The sequence below is a fragment of the Lepisosteus oculatus genome, chromosome 21 (assembly GCF_040954835.1).
Source record: "Lepisosteus oculatus isolate fLepOcu1 chromosome 21, fLepOcu1.hap2, whole genome shotgun sequence".
Taxonomy (NCBI): domain Eukaryota; kingdom Metazoa; phylum Chordata; class Actinopteri; order Semionotiformes; family Lepisosteidae; genus Lepisosteus; species Lepisosteus oculatus.
This window is the reverse complement of record NC_090716.1, coordinates 3,753,314-3,768,289: the sequence shown is the minus strand read 5'-3', so window position 1 is coordinate 3,768,289 and position 14,976 is coordinate 3,753,314. Positions and strand designations below refer to the sequence as shown.

General features: G+C 50.2%; 1 protein-coding gene across 39 annotated transcripts in view; it reads right to left on the bottom strand.

The window, feature by feature from the left end:
- Positions 1-14,976, bottom strand: part of madd (MAP-kinase activating death domain) — an 84,348-nt gene that overhangs the window by 27,345 nt on the left and 42,027 nt on the right. For 12 of the 39 annotated variants that reach the window (XM_069181653.1, XM_069181674.1, XM_069181671.1 and 9 more), the window contains exons 8-20: positions 13,758-13,936; positions 11,895-12,130; positions 11,366-11,540; positions 9,964-10,070; positions 9,133-9,326; positions 7,834-8,108; positions 7,451-7,590; positions 5,668-5,766; positions 4,393-4,431; positions 2,682-2,741; positions 2,028-2,130; positions 1,323-1,563; positions 393-543 (exon numbers count right to left, since the gene is read on the bottom strand). In XM_069181653.1, the coding sequence (XP_069037754.1) occupies positions 393-543; positions 1,323-1,563; positions 2,028-2,130; positions 2,682-2,741; positions 4,393-4,431; positions 5,668-5,766; positions 7,451-7,590; positions 7,834-8,108; positions 9,133-9,326; positions 9,964-10,070; positions 11,366-11,540; positions 11,895-12,130; positions 13,758-13,936 (1,999 nt within the window). Of the gene's footprint in view, positions 1-392; positions 544-1,322; positions 1,564-2,027; positions 2,173-2,681; positions 2,742-4,392; positions 4,432-5,667; positions 5,767-7,450; positions 7,591-7,833; positions 8,109-9,132; positions 9,327-9,963; positions 10,071-11,365; positions 11,541-11,894; positions 12,131-13,757; positions 13,937-14,976 lie in introns of all 39 variants that reach the window. The other 27 variants (XM_069181683.1, XM_069181668.1, XM_069181669.1 and 24 more) reach the window with 7 other exon arrangements.

The window sequence follows — 14,976 nt, the reverse complement described above, 5'->3', positions numbered from 1 at the left end:
GTTGATGCAGCACTCAAATTCAAAAGCGATGGTCTGCCTCCCTAAGATTGTACACAGCGGAATTGCAGGTAACTAGAATAAACTGCACAGCCACATTGTAGAAGCAGAATTGCTGGATCTGGTCCCTGCATCATTTAGCTGTGGGTAAACAAATACTGTCAACAAGACAGTCCAAATGGCCTACTCTTGTTTGGGACCTCTCTCACAACCTCATGTTCAGTATCCCTGTATTGTTCTCATCACACAGCTCTGGAACCTGCAAACACAACCCCATTACTGGCGCTATTTTCCAGCTGGTTCATTCCGGAGGTGCTACATTGGACCACAGGAGCTAGAACACAGGACTGTACGCCTCTACGGACGCAGCCCCGCGCGGCGCCAGCCCCTCTTACCTTTGGTGTAGTAGTGGGTGCGGGCGATTTCCAGCAGGCTGAACACGCTGGCCATTCCTCCCAGCCCTGCGTTGGTGTAGGAGTGCTCCAGGCTGGACACCGTGCATTTCAGCAAGTCCAGCATCCCCTTGTACACCTTGCGGCTGACCTCCTGAAAGAGCCACGCGACACGGCCAGACCGTCAACACAATCATTATTTCTGAGACGTCCCTAGTTCCTCCTGCGACTCCTGAAGTTCTGCACTCCGTACTTGTCTGTATTAATGACACTTGCTTTCAATTCAATTCATTTTGATGTGGTGCCTTTCACAACAAGGCTGCCCCAAGGCACTTAAAGCAAGGGATTCCACCCTCTCTTCCACATCTTTCCACCATCTCCCTAACCTGCCAATTTCTTTATGCAAGGCTGAATGGAAGCGAAAAACACTGCTTCATGTTAAAGCACCGCCTCTCCATAATGAAGTCTGCATACCTTAGACAAAGCCAAAGACCTGCTGCAGGCTCCGACTACTGAGCACACCGCTTCATACCATCAACCACAGCAATAACTGGGAGGCAACAAATGTTGTAGATTTACGAGAGCCCTAGAAGAGGAAACTGAGATTTTGTGGGGGGTGTGGAACAGGCTACCCAGCCACATAGTTGAACCCTGGCTTCTTTCTTTCAACTACCGAACAGGCTAGATGGGTCCAATGGCCTCCTTCTCGTGCAGAACCTTCCTACCCCTCATGATTTGCCGTCTTTCAGTTTTAAATGGCTCAGTGCAGTTTAGAAACCCCCTGTTTCTTGCCAGCAATCTTCAATAGCTGAAAGCCGAAAGATCACCCACTGCCGAGGGTCCTTCCTCACGAGAGCCCAAGCTGAAAGGCTTGTGTGCTCCTTCTCCCAGGGAAACGCAGCGCCCCCCCTCTCCCGTTCCCACCGCGCTCACCACGTCATGTATGACGTCCTGCCTGGCGTCCTCTTCGGACTGGACGGCCCTGCTCAGCTTGCTCAGGACGAAGACGCGCAGCTGCTCGTTCTCCAGCAGGCGGCGCACTTTCTTCATGTTGAGCCAGCCCACGCCCTGCCCCTCCAGGACACTCTGGACCACCTCCTTCAGGAACTGCTGGTTTTCACTGAGAGACGCGACACAGAGAAGGGGGGGGGGCTCACTGCAGCCTCCACACAAACTAGGAAAGGGCAGAAAAGCACCCCAGTTCCGTTTGCTGGGATTTGTTTTTCTTCTAAGGCTGGATACAATCAGAAGAGTGTGTGGGCTTGCAGTTGAAAACAGAGCAGCCTGGCCTCACTCCCCTCCCACCCAGATTTCATCCCAGACTCCTGCAAGCACAATTTCTGTCCAACACAATCCAGGCTTGTAGGGAAGCTACGCCGTGTGTGGTTCTTGCAAAATGGAGAACCACAGGAAATGGCGTAGGGGAAGCGTTTCCGCGTTGCACCCGGTTAGCCAGGCTTTGACCTTGGCTTTGCAGGGCGACAGCTCTCCTTCCCACTAGTCTCCCCCGGGAAGCGCCTTCCCCCTTGCACCCCAGTCACACGGCAGTAGCAGGAAAACAAACCGGAATTTGAGCAGAGGCAACATCAGAAAACCCCGGAGGACAGCTAGACATCGAGACGCCCTGACAGTTTTTACCTAGTGTTATTAGCTCTTCCTTGGGGAGAAGGCGACTCCTTCTTCACAGTTGGGCTGTGTTTGATGACCGAGGACTTCTGGTCAACAAGCGCTCTCCTGTTTCCTGAAAACGCCACACAGCCTGCGTCAGCCTTCTCGAGCAGGACTTAGAGATGAGAAATATTCAGCTGCATATTTACCATTCAGAACCACACACTAATACATATGGTACACTACAGGCGTTAACAGCAGAAATGCCAATGGTGCTACTAATTACTAATAACAAAATAAATAATATTTAACTAAAAAAAGGAGAGAATGGCATCACTCTAGCACATCGCACATTGGCAGAAAACAGGAGTGACAATTTAGGAGTTAAAAGTACTATGAGAATATGCTTGCACTGTGAGGTTGTAAACGGTGTTTTTGTTCATGCAACACTAGAATGAAAAAAAAATTCTAATTTTAAAAGATTTGTTTTTTAAATGAAGGTGTATTCAAAGGTGTAGTAACCATGGTCGACAAAGAGGTGGAATGAATGATCGGGGGTGGTGGAGGTCACATGATGTTTACTGGCCAATGAGAGTGTAGCCTGGCGAGGCAGGTGCGGGGGATGCTGGGAGGTTGCTGTTGATTGGCTGGTAAGCATGCAGCTCATGCAAGGGTGAGACCCACCTTCACTGCTGACAGGGCCAGCCTCTGATATTATCTCCATTATAGAATTTAGCCCAAATACTGGACACAAAATCCACAATTAGTGCAGTGAAAAATAACACTGAAGCCAGAACACAAAAAAAACAAGACGTATACACAAAAAACAAAACATTTAAGATGCGAACTTGACAAACAAGAGCAACAAGCAAAAAATAAAATCACACAAGCACACCAGACAAACAGCATTCCAGTCACTGTTATGGACTGTGTCTTTAGCAGAAGGCATATTCAGCAGAATCCATTTAATAACATTTTATATCTTGTATTTATATCTTGTATAGTGGAGACAAATTTATCATTGAATGATTCATACAATACACACTTTATGTGTATGTTATGCACTACTCCTTCAATTTTTATTTTGAAGTATAGTCAGCAACACAAGGATACATTAAAATATTCTGTATGTATACAGTATATAGCCTGATTCATATAGCCTGAATCTCAACAGACATTTCAGAGGGATTTAAAATCCCTAGTTGAAAAGATAAGAAGCCTTTCAAAACATTTTGGTTTTGAACTTAAATTTTAAATGCCATGCATTAATCTTGCTGAACTAAATCTCTTGGCACTTATATTTTCCCAAGCTTGCAGACATCGTTTTGGTGCACCTGCTGCTTTGTAGCGGGATACACAGGAGCACAGGAGTCCATAACCGACTCGAACAGTGTTCACACTGATGAATGGCACAACAAGGGTCACGGCAAGGTTCCTGTGCAATTTACAGCATCTGTCAGCAGCAGTGTACCCTTCAGCATTTAAAATATGAAGCGAACTTAACACTAAAGGACATCTCTGGCACTCAGTACCATAGACATAATAACCGATGCAAAATAACATAACACAGCTGCACTTCAAAACACCAAGCACTTAGCAAAAAGGCTTCCACATCAGGCTAAGCAGGTCTTGTTTTAGTTTTTTCTGCTGCAGACAACCACTGTACGCTGTTGCGAGCAGATTCCACTTTTAAAAGAAAACGTCCCCCCCCCCCATAGATCAATGACTCTCTGCCCCCACCCCAGGAAAGAAATAAATAAAATGAACACCATGAAATCTGGCACCATGACAAGCAAGGACAAAAGAATTTAAAAAATGGAACAAAAGAAAGGGAGAAAAATGCTTAGAAGAATGACTGAAATAATGTCACAAATTGGAAAATAAACCTTCTGTTTTCTTCAAATGCGAGTATGTTAGCAGATCAGCACAAAGTCTCCCATAGTTACCTTAGGGGATGGGGGCTCAGTTTTGCAACTCTAAGCTCAATAGCATTGTATGAATGCTATAATCATGAGAGAACGTCATGGAAAAACCAAAAGTCTTCAGCTTATAGAGGCAGGGGCTCAACGTATAGCATGTGAGCACACGCACAACACTGTACCAGACAGGACCATACCTGAGCGCCCTGCCTTAGCATCGCAACAAAGACGCTTCAACATCTAGCATCTAGGGGAGTATTGTGGGTGCTATTCGCCAAGTTTTATGCAACAAGCCAGACGCGCATTTTTTTTTTCTCAAAGTATGCGTTCATTAACAAGATCGTTTTCAAACCTTGCGCTCAATTAATGAAAACAGACCTTCTGAGAAAAAAAAAGAAAGGCAGTGTTCCCCGGAGACAAACATGACCGTTCGGTAAGGTCAAAGTTCGGGGGAAAAAAAGGGCTTTCATACCAACCTTCATCTTTCTCCTTTTCTACTTCGAGATTAAAGTAATCTTTTTTTTTAGATATAATTTGTGGCAAAAAAAGAAGAAAAAAAGAAAGCAAAGAACATAAAATAACACAAAACCCAAACTAAAAATAGCCGTGTACTAAGGATAAACAAGTCAAACATCTCACAAAACAGACACCTTCAATACTTAAAATGTTACACACACACGGTGTTCAACAAGGCATGTTGTACACGGGTTCAGTTAGTACTTGTGCGCACAGGAAGCTCTGTCTGTGCACAAAGCCTGAAAAAGTCACAATGTTTAGGGTGAACACAGCATCACTTGTGTGTAAGACAGAAAGGGACCTTTGGCAAGGTCCAATATAAGCTTTGCTGGATGAAGAAATATGGCTGACAATGAAGATCTATGCCATTTTCATGTTCAATTTGACCTTAAATGTTTCAGGATTTTAATGTGCCAATACAGGACACTGAGTCCCATCTCGAGCATGGACGGGGAAAAATGAAGTTTAACGAACGTTACGGCACCCAGAGGCACATCGCCACTGATTTAATGCCAGCTGGGGTCCCCGATTGGTAATTGATCGCTGTGACTACCGTGTTTCACATATATTGGACCTGCCACAAGAGATTAAGTCAGTTAAGGAAGCAACCACTTTCGCAAATAAGATCACAAATTCTGCACTGGACTCGGACCACAAAGTCAAACTCTGTTTCTGGACTGGGGCAGGATGGGATTTCCTTACATCCCCTTCAAATTTTTTAATTGCAGTTTCGAGCAGCTTCTCGCTGAGATTGAGCTGTCCAGCCAGCCTGCTCCCATTCTTACATACCCTGAAGTGTCTCATACATCACTGATGGTGCTCAGGCACCATGTACTTAAAGTAAGGGGGGTAACCACATTTCTACTTGCTTTTAAAAAAAAAACTTCTGGATCAGACGCCAGGAAGAGGAATGCATTTGTCTTTCTCCTTGGATTTCCAGAAATTAAAAAAACACCCTGAAATGACCACTTTGAACACTGTCTGGTATTTACAAAAGTGCAAGGATTTCAAAGAATAGGGAGTGTCTTGTAGGTTTTTTTTGCTCTCTACAGATGATCCTCGCTGGACATCACTTTGACTAAAACTCTGCATGTTACTTGAACAGAGATGACGAGAAGAGCTGAAAAAGAGCACAGCGTCAAGGGCAGCGGAGAAGGAGAATGGCTGCTTTTCTCCCAAACACAGAGCACACCCAGGGCAGAGCACAGACAGGCCAGCAGACTCGGAAACAGTACCTTTCAGGCTGGGGAAAGGAGTGGTTTTATCCCTCGCTGCCTTAGGCAAGGCCAGGTTGGACAAGCTGAAACTGGTGCTGTGGTTCTTGTACAGATTACCTGGAACAAAGAGCCAGAGTAGTGTAAGGGGTCAGTTTGTGTTGTGGCAGTCACTGGCGTTGGCTGTACTAATGCAATAGCAAAGCCCAAGAGCGTTGGTTAACCAGCTGCATGTCAGCACAACGAGTTACTGCGTCCGAAATGCTTACATGGAGAGAGGACCCCATGCACGTGTGTGCGTGAAAACAGACACACGCCAACGCTTTTCAGCCGCCTTCTTTTTCCGTCACCTGCCAAAGAAAGCCGAGACGGCAAGCTGGGGCTCACAGGACCCTTGCGTCGATGCTTCAAGAAGCTAAGGGCATTCAAATCTTCAAGAAGCCCTTACCACAACCCTTGCAGTTCACCACAGTCTGCAGCGTTCGGCCAGGACGCTAGGGTTACACCCCTACTCTTTTGGGGAAACACCCTGGGATTTTTAATGACCACAGAGAGTCAGGACCTCAGTTTTATGTCTCATTCGAAGGACAGCGCCTTTTTACAGTACAGTGTCCCTGTCATTATACTGGGGCATTAGGACCCACACAGACCGCAGGGTGAGCGCCCCCTACTGGCCCCACTAACACCTCTTCCAGCAGCAACCTTACTTTTTCCCAGAAGGTCTCCCATCCAGGTACTGACCAGGCTCACAGCTGCTGAGGTTCAGTGGGCTGCCAGTTTGGAGCTGCAGGGTGATGTGGCGGCCATAAGTACAGTTGCACCTTACTCCTGCCCTTGGTTCTGCGCTGTACTACACTTCTACACTACTACACCGCAGTACTACGCTGTACTGCATCTTTACCATTTTACCAAGGTATACCACTGCCAACTTGTCGCCTGTAGGCAGGAAGAGACAAATCGCCAGCACAAAGTAAAATCCTATTTGCTTGCGAGTGGTACAACATGGTCCCAGAGTTTCATCCAGACGAAAGAGGGGCTGGTCACAGCCCTCCCTCCCACGGACAGAACAGGCTCAGTTAGGTCGATCGCTGACAGCAGCGCGTGGGCAAACTGAAGAAAACGCCCTCCCACGAGCGAAACCTGCTCCTCGGTTCATCCAAGCGGGTCGGATTGCTGGGGATGCGCATCGCAACGCCGCAGGGTCCTACAGCTCTGCTCCTATCGCGGCAGCTTTTACTATCGTTTACACCAATCACTTCCCCCGAGAAGAGCTGAAGTACAGACATTTCAGACACCCACCAGACTGGCCGCCCACCTTCTTCAAAGTTTCAAACAACAGCCAGACAGAGAAACACCGGTTACCCAACTGCTGTGCATTATTTTTCTCGAACGCATTCCTGACACAAGAAACTAAATGAGACGCATCGTATTATGTAATGCTTGCTATGATAAACCACACCGCGTTTTGCCCAAACTTTATCCTCTAAAGCTTGGAGGACGTTTCGCCGTACTCTGAACACGAGCAGCAGAGAAGGCCTGAGCCCTGTGGCATGCAGCACAACGCGCACGTGAAAGACTGGGGATGTGTCAGATCCAAGTGCAAAAATATAGATCGGATTTCTCAAACGTTTCAGAAATGCTACCCGACAAACTGTTCACGATTTTGAGCATTAAAAACATGGCTATCTGGACATCCCCTAGAGGAAATGGAAACTCCCAATCTGTTCCTAAGCATGTGCTGGGAGCACAGGACCAGCTCCCAAGACGCAGGCCTCTCTCAGGGCCAGCAGAGGGCGAGACTCACTGGCAAAGGACATGAAGCCGACGAAGCCCTCGCTGCTGTTGTTGGAGATGGTGGAGTTGGGCGAGCTGGCATGGGAGTCTGATTCTGCGTCCGAGTCGCTCGGCAGCTTGAGGCTGTTGGGACGCAACGGCTTCTGGGACCTGCAGGGAACAAGCACCAGTCTGATGGGATCAACAAATGCAAACACTAACACAAGTAGAAAATGTTGACAAAAACGTTTTTTTTGCATTGTTTTCTAAAAAAATATTCTAAAACAACAACCTTCCTTCTTGAAACTGTAACCCTGGACCCCTAAGTGGCTTGGACAGAGCTTCCTGAAATCTGTAGCGTTTTTCTTTACCCAGCCCGCGGGGGGTTAACAGGACTGAGAACGCCAGTCTCACTTGTTCCCGTTGATGTTCTGGTTGAACTGGGGAGTGTAGCTCTCCTCTTGCTCGTCGCCCTCTCCGTCCTCTTCCGTGGGGAAGCCGTACTGCGGCTCGAAGTAGGGGTTGTCGTAGTCCCTCTTCTTCAGAGCCCCGTCCGCGGGCGCCGCCGCCGCCTCGCTCTCCCGCCGCTCCGGGCCCGGCTTGGCGAAGGGCTGGGCCCCCCCGACCGGCGGCGCGGTCGGCGGCGCGGTCGCCGCCTTCTCCTCGGCGTCCGCTGCCTCGCAGGGTTCCTGACGGAGCGACAGGACAAGGAGGGAGCCACGGGGCCTCGGTCAGCTCCGCAACGCACTGCACATCGCCCCAGAGGAGCCGGAGACCAGGCCTCACACTCCACTGAAACACCTCCGCCTCTTGGCTGCTGCACCAGGGGGCCTGGGTCTCTGCCCATCCTATCTTATCATCTTCCCTAGCTTCTATCTTTCCTCCCTAGCTCGTTTTTGATTTCATGGAGTCTATAACCTGTGCCACTGTCACGGATATGATCCTGATCGCTCCTGGGCTCTGACCCAGGGAACCCTAAACTGCAGTCAGACTGCTATGATAAGAGAGCTGTAGAATAAGGATGTTGCTATGTCAGAGGCAGCCAGTTCTTCCCAGACTACGTAGAAAGGGCCCCCATGAAATCGTAAGAGATCTGAGTGCCCACCCTCCCCCTGATGGTGGATCGCTCCGCCATACCAAAACTATGCCAACTCCGTGGCGGCAGAGTAGGACCCTGCCTAGATTCGCGAGGGAGGAGATGTCACCTCTGTAACAGGCTCAGGGCAGTGGTGCATGTCTGTAGTTCCTCACTCTGCAGCTAAAGTTTTGTCCCTGGGACTCCGCCTTCCCCGGTGCATTTCTCTGGTAGTGGAATTTAGACTGCAATCGATCCCCTTCTGTTGGGGCTGGAAACGAATTTGTGCGTCTCTGTGCTCAGCTGTGCCAGGCGACAGGGCACACTGGCACCCTTCACTCCCTGTATGACGGTGCTGGGGCTGGAGACAAGTGTGTCTGTGCTCGGCCATGCCAAGCGACACTCAGATGGTTCACTCCCCGTATGACAGTGCTGGGGCTGGAGACAAGTGTGTCTGTGCTCGGCCATGCCAAGCGACACTCAGATGGTTCACTCCCTGTATGACAGTGCTGGGGCTGGAGACAAGTGTGTCTGTGCTCGGCCGTGCCAAGAGACACTCACATGGTTCACTCCCTGTATGACAGTGCTGGGGCTGGAGACAAGTGTGTCTGTGCTCGGCTGTGCCAAGCGACACTCACATGGTTCACTCCCTGTATGATAGTGCTGGGGCTGGAGCTGGCCGTGGTGCTGGAACTGGAGCGTGGCTGGTGGTTCTCCAGGGAGGTCTCGCTGTCCAGCGCCGGGTCATCAACCTCCACCCTGTACTCCTGGAAGTCCTGGAACTCCACCTCGCTGGCATCGCCCAGCGCCGCGTGGGTCAGAGGGTCCACATCTGCATCAAGTCGAAGACAGCCCGGTCATCGCCTGGTCTCACAGGCACTCAGTGAGGTGCAGAAAGTTCCCGCATACGGAGACTAATCGTGCACGCGCTGTCAGGATTCATGCACACTGAGCAATCCCACAGACCCGGAATAATCCCGCTCATGCTGAACAATCCTGCACACCGTGATCGACCAACCCAGGTCAGGATGCATGCACGGAACAATCCCACACACGCACGGAACAAGCCCACACACGCTGCCAAATCCACCAAACACAGGACACCCCCACACATGCTGGCCAATCCCGCGCCCGCTGTCAGGCCTCTCGTGCTGCACGAGCCCACGCCCCCTGTCGGGATTCGTGCACAGAACAATCCTGCTTGGGGGTGGGGGTGCTGGGAGCTGGACGCCTTGCTGGAAGGTTAGAGACCCGTGTCTCGATGCAGACAGAGCTACACATCCTCAAGATAATTCGCCCTGTTCGCTCCTCTCCATCCAGCTACACACAGATACCAGCACTCGAGGAGAGGCAACCAAAAGTCTTACTCCCTTAGCTCACACAGAGCCCTGTGAGCCACAGTCTTCACCCACACCCCTGCCCTGATGCACATCCCAATACTGCATGACCTCTACAGAGCAGTAACTCACTGCTGGGGGTGTCCCCCTTGATGTCGCACTTCATCATCTCGCTGACGAAGTCCCCCAGCGAGGAGTAGGAGGAGCTGGAGTCGTCGTAGTCCACGCTGTCGCTGCCGCTGAAATGACACAGCAAAGCGGAGACTCGCGGTCAGGCCGCGGCACGCACAACGCAGGGGAGTGGCGGGGGACCAGCTGTCTGGTCCAACGTCCATCTGGAGGCCCGCGTCACGGCTGGCACTCAGCCGGCCTGTTATTTATCAGTTCACACGCTTCACTTGCGCGCTGCCTGATGAACACGAGTGGGTGAGCTCAGGTGACAACCAAGAGCCGAGGCTGGGAAGGGGGATGAGGCAGGAGTACCCTGCTGCGTTAGGAAACGCTTGTTATTTTACATTTTTTGAACACAGAACAAAAAACTGAAAATGCACAGTGTGACAAAATGACTCTCCTTTCCTCCCCACTTGCTTCAAAAAGAGGTCCCCCCTCCCCCTCCCACAGCATTTCTGACCCTGGGACCCCTAGGCAGCAGTCTGACTGGTATGATAAGAGAGCTGTAAAAGGATGTTGCCATGTCAGGGGCAGCCAGTTGTTCCCAAACGGAGGGGAAAGGCCCAGTGTGCATCGGGGAGATTTGTGGGAACAGCTGTTTCCAGGTTGAACTTCCCATTATTGCAACAAGCTCCTGTTTCACATTGAACTTCTTGTCCAAAAAGCCACGTCCAATATTCCTCCTTCCCACAGTATCGCAAAATTTTACAAGTCTACAAATCGTGAACTCTGTGAAAGTACTGTACAGGTGCCATGTTGTCGCAAACCCTTTGTCTCACCAAGGCGAGGGCGAGAGTTCACGAGAATTGTGACGTGAAGCAGCCCTTCCTGCTCACTAGTCACCGTGACAACTGATGTACGAGCGAATGCAGGTTGTGCAGCAGACCTCAGAAATGTTACAACGTGATCCCCATGCAGAGTTAACAAATAGCACTGGTTAGCAAAAGTCAAGAGCAATATTTCTATTGGATTAGAAGAGGTGTATTCACAAGCCTGCTTGTTTACAAAGTAATAGGACCGCAACATGTCGCCAGACGTTTTGTTGCCTCATTCTGAATCGCAGGACATTGCGCTGCGCACACCTGGAAACAGTCTATTTTGCGATGTAAGTTGGACGTTTTTACAAGTTATGATGTAGGTTTTACACTCATTGTGGTTTGAAATGCACTCATCCATGCCACTTCTCTCTAACCCCGAAGTATAAAAATAGCGCTGTTAGCTCCTCTTGCGCCTCAAGGAGTCTGTGGTGTCAAGAAGTGCGCTGCGAACTGGAAAAGGTTTGGGAAGAGCCGCAGGAAGGCCTTCTGGCCTATAGCCCTCGGGAAGGACACCTCCGGGCGCGGAGGATGATGGGAAGGCTCACCTGTCGTCAGTGGGGTCCGAGTCGTCGTCATCGTCGTCGTCGTCCTCCCGCTCCAAGGGCGCGGTCATGGCCTCGGCCAGCTGGGAGTTGCCGTCGTACACGCGGTAGTATATGGGCTGCAGCTGGTGGGCGTACCACTTGGGCTTGTCCCCGATCAGAGAGGGGTCGTACACGTCTGCGCGGGAGAGAGCGGACAGGGCAGCGTGAGAGCAAATACACAACAGGCCTGGGTGTCATTTACTAGCCACCACTTCGTGCCTGAGCCCCTCGTCCCGGAGGGACAAGTTAAAAAGCTAAAAACTGCACGAAGGATGAAGACGGCTTTTTCCCCGCCACCATCATAAACCCGTGCGATTCTAAAGATGTTCTTCCTCTGAACTGGGGAACTGGTCTGCTAAGAATCAAGAAAAAGAACACCCTGAAAAGAAAACAAATCATCGCGGTCCCCAGGTGGGAACTTTTCTGCACGCGTTCATGGGACTGGGGGGGAAGAGTTTTTAAGATGCACCGCCGGTTTCCCCGCTCTTACTGTTGTGGATCCGCTGGAAGGCCAGGTTGGTGGGGTTCAGAGACCACTCCCCGAAATACTCCACCGCCTGGGTGTGGGCCAGCTTCTCGGCGAAGCCTGACTGCTTGGGCCGGGAGGCCAGGAAGGAGTTGGCCTGGAAGGCGACGACGGGCCGGGGGAAGAGGCGCAGGGTGCGCGTGTGCATCTGAAAGCCCTGCAGCACGTTGGGGGAGTTGAAGAACCTCACCATGGCAACCCTGTGCGAAACAAGAGAGAAGGGGGGGGGGTGGTCAGCGAGAGAGCTTTGTGGGCTTTCAGTTGACCCATCCTCGTATTCCCAACTAATTTACAATAAGATTGAGAGCACAGAACAGATGCTACTTCCTCCTCCTCTCAAGGGAGGAAGGAAGACTGGTGATTGCGTTTCGTCTCGGATGACAAACGCGACGGGGGTGCAACAAGTGATGTGATTGTTTCCTTCCTCCTTGACTGATCGAGCCATCCCATGTTTGCTCTTCTGATGCTGGAAACACCAGCGCGCACGCAGTTGTTTGGAAGCCTAATCAAATGAAAGAGCACTGCGTAGCTTAGTACAAGCCTAATTACCGCAAGCAAGGAGCCTGCAAGAGTTTATCTAATTTTGAACAAGATGCCGAGCAACAGTGACAGAGGTATATTTAACTCGACCAGGCACTATCAAATCGAGCAATTCTACTTTCTCATGAAAACCTCATTACATTTTCTTTCAACGTCTGCCTCCTCGCACCACAAACATCCCAACACATTTCAACAAAACACACGGAAACCAGTCGCTGGGCTGTGGGTTGTTAAGCTTATGAAATAAAAGCTTGCGACAGGTTGCAAGGTGTTCTGCTGATGTGGGGATTGGAGAATGCGTTTTTAATAATCACTCCTTTTCGAAAGTGGTCCTGTTAACAGTTAGTTTTAAAAATTGTTCAATATCTCTCTGCGTTTTTTATTTATTCGTACGCTGGTTTGAGGATCTTTATTAAAGGGGACTGCAAAGCTACAGTATTTTTACATTTCGGGGTTAGAGAGAATCCGAATTGATCAAAGCATTTCAAATCACAATGAAAGGAAACATGCACAGTAACATGTAAGACCTTCAGTTTACACGGCAAAATCGACCGAATTTCCAGGTATGTGCAGCATCATACTGCCATTACTTCTTGCCTTGTTCTGCATCGCAGACAAACTTGCGGTGCAATGAAGAGGCCCTATTACACTGTAAACAAGCATTGTAAAATTCTGCAATGCCATCCATTAATCTTGTTAAGGAGATTTAATAACCAGGTTGAGAAAATGGGACTGCAGTTCACCTTTAATGAAGGCTGCACTACTAAATAAACAGAGTCTCCAGGAAAGGAATAGATTATTCTATTACTCATGTTAATAATCAAAAAACTGCTGTAAAGTGTGAGGTTACCCTGGGACAACATTTGCCTTTCCAATGTCATCTGTCAGCATTTGCACAGGACAGCTGAGTATTTCTTTGGAGATGCCCTTTTCCAGGGCACAAGAGAGATGCACAGTAATGATACATGTACTGGAGCTGTCCCGCATTTTTCCAGCCAACGGATTACAAGCAAAGCTCAACTATAAGACCGCAAAATAACACCGATCGAAAATGTTTTCCTGGGGGGCAGAAACACCGTGGACATCTTACTTTTACTGGGGCTTGAAATGCACTCATCAATGCCGATTGTTTCACTCTCACCAGTTCTCGACCTGGCACATTTATCACCACAAATACAAATCTCCCCACGAAAACGGAGATGCAAGACAAAGCGGAAGCTCTCTGGAGGGCCTGGCAGATGTAACGCAGGTGGAGACGTTCCCTCCCGGGAGCGTGGGGGGTCTTGCCTCGTGGCCACGTCCACAGAGTCCACGTCGTTGCCGTAGATGAGGGGGTTGAACTCCGTCGAAGGGGTGGAGGTGTGGTCTTCCCGGCCCCTCCCCGCCAGCAGGGGCATCTCCTGGCCCTCGTGGAACTTCTCCAGGTTGAGGATGGGCTGGGTGTTCAGGCTCATGCTGGCCAGGGCCTGAGGAGAGCGAGCAGCTGTGAAACACTGGGGGGGGGGGTATGTTGAGGGACGCACACGAAGGTGCAGCATTAATGCACCCTGGGGGGGGGGGGGGCTGGGGGGTAGAGGGGGTATGTTGAGGGACGCACACGAAGGTGCAGCATTAATGCACCGGAAAGACCGGGCGGCAGCACTTTCCCCGCAGGTGCGCACAGAGACGCATCGTTGCCGATGGCTTCCCCGTTTTCCGAGTCAGAATCGGCAGCCCTCTGCCGCCACAAACCCAGACTCTGGTTTGCAGGTGCAGGGCAGCGGCCTGTGAGCGCCGTGCGGGCCACTCGCACCTCAAGCGAAAGTGCTGCCTGAAACCAGCAGGGGGGAAACGACAAAAAGTAACAGGGGGGCTCCCAGGGGTAACACAAAAGGTCAGCACAAAGGTGGGTTCGCAAACAAATAAACGGACTGCGCTTTCTGACTTAAGCTGATACAGGTCGGATAAAAACTGACCTAACTACAGTAACATTCTCTACTGACGTCCTAAACCTTGTACGAGAAGGAGAGGAGCAGTTACACTGACGTAGACTATTGTTTCAGCCAACAGTAAGGATGTCAGCAATTGTATGAGACTGCTGAAGAAGGAGACGCACCACCGGGGTCAAACAGAAAGGATGAAGCCTGTAACACAGAGCTCGGTTTGAGCCCCAACCTGCTCTTAAATGCAGTGAGGGCAGAATCTAGCTGTATGAAGGCAAGACACTGGAGCATACAGAATTTAACCAAACGTACCCTTCAAACCCCTCGTTGATACCCATCCATCCATTTTTTTTACCTATTCTTGCCATCCAGGGTGAAGGGGGACCTGGAGCCAATCCCAGCAAGGAACAGGCACAAGGCAGGATACACCTTGGATGGGACGCCCGTCCATCACAGGGCAAACACGCACAGACAATTCTCCCAGAAGCCAATTGACCTACCAGTAGGTTTTCGGATGGGAGGAGGAATGCGAACACCAGTCAGACGGCACCCCAGGTCCAGAGCTGAACCCAGGGCCCCAGCAC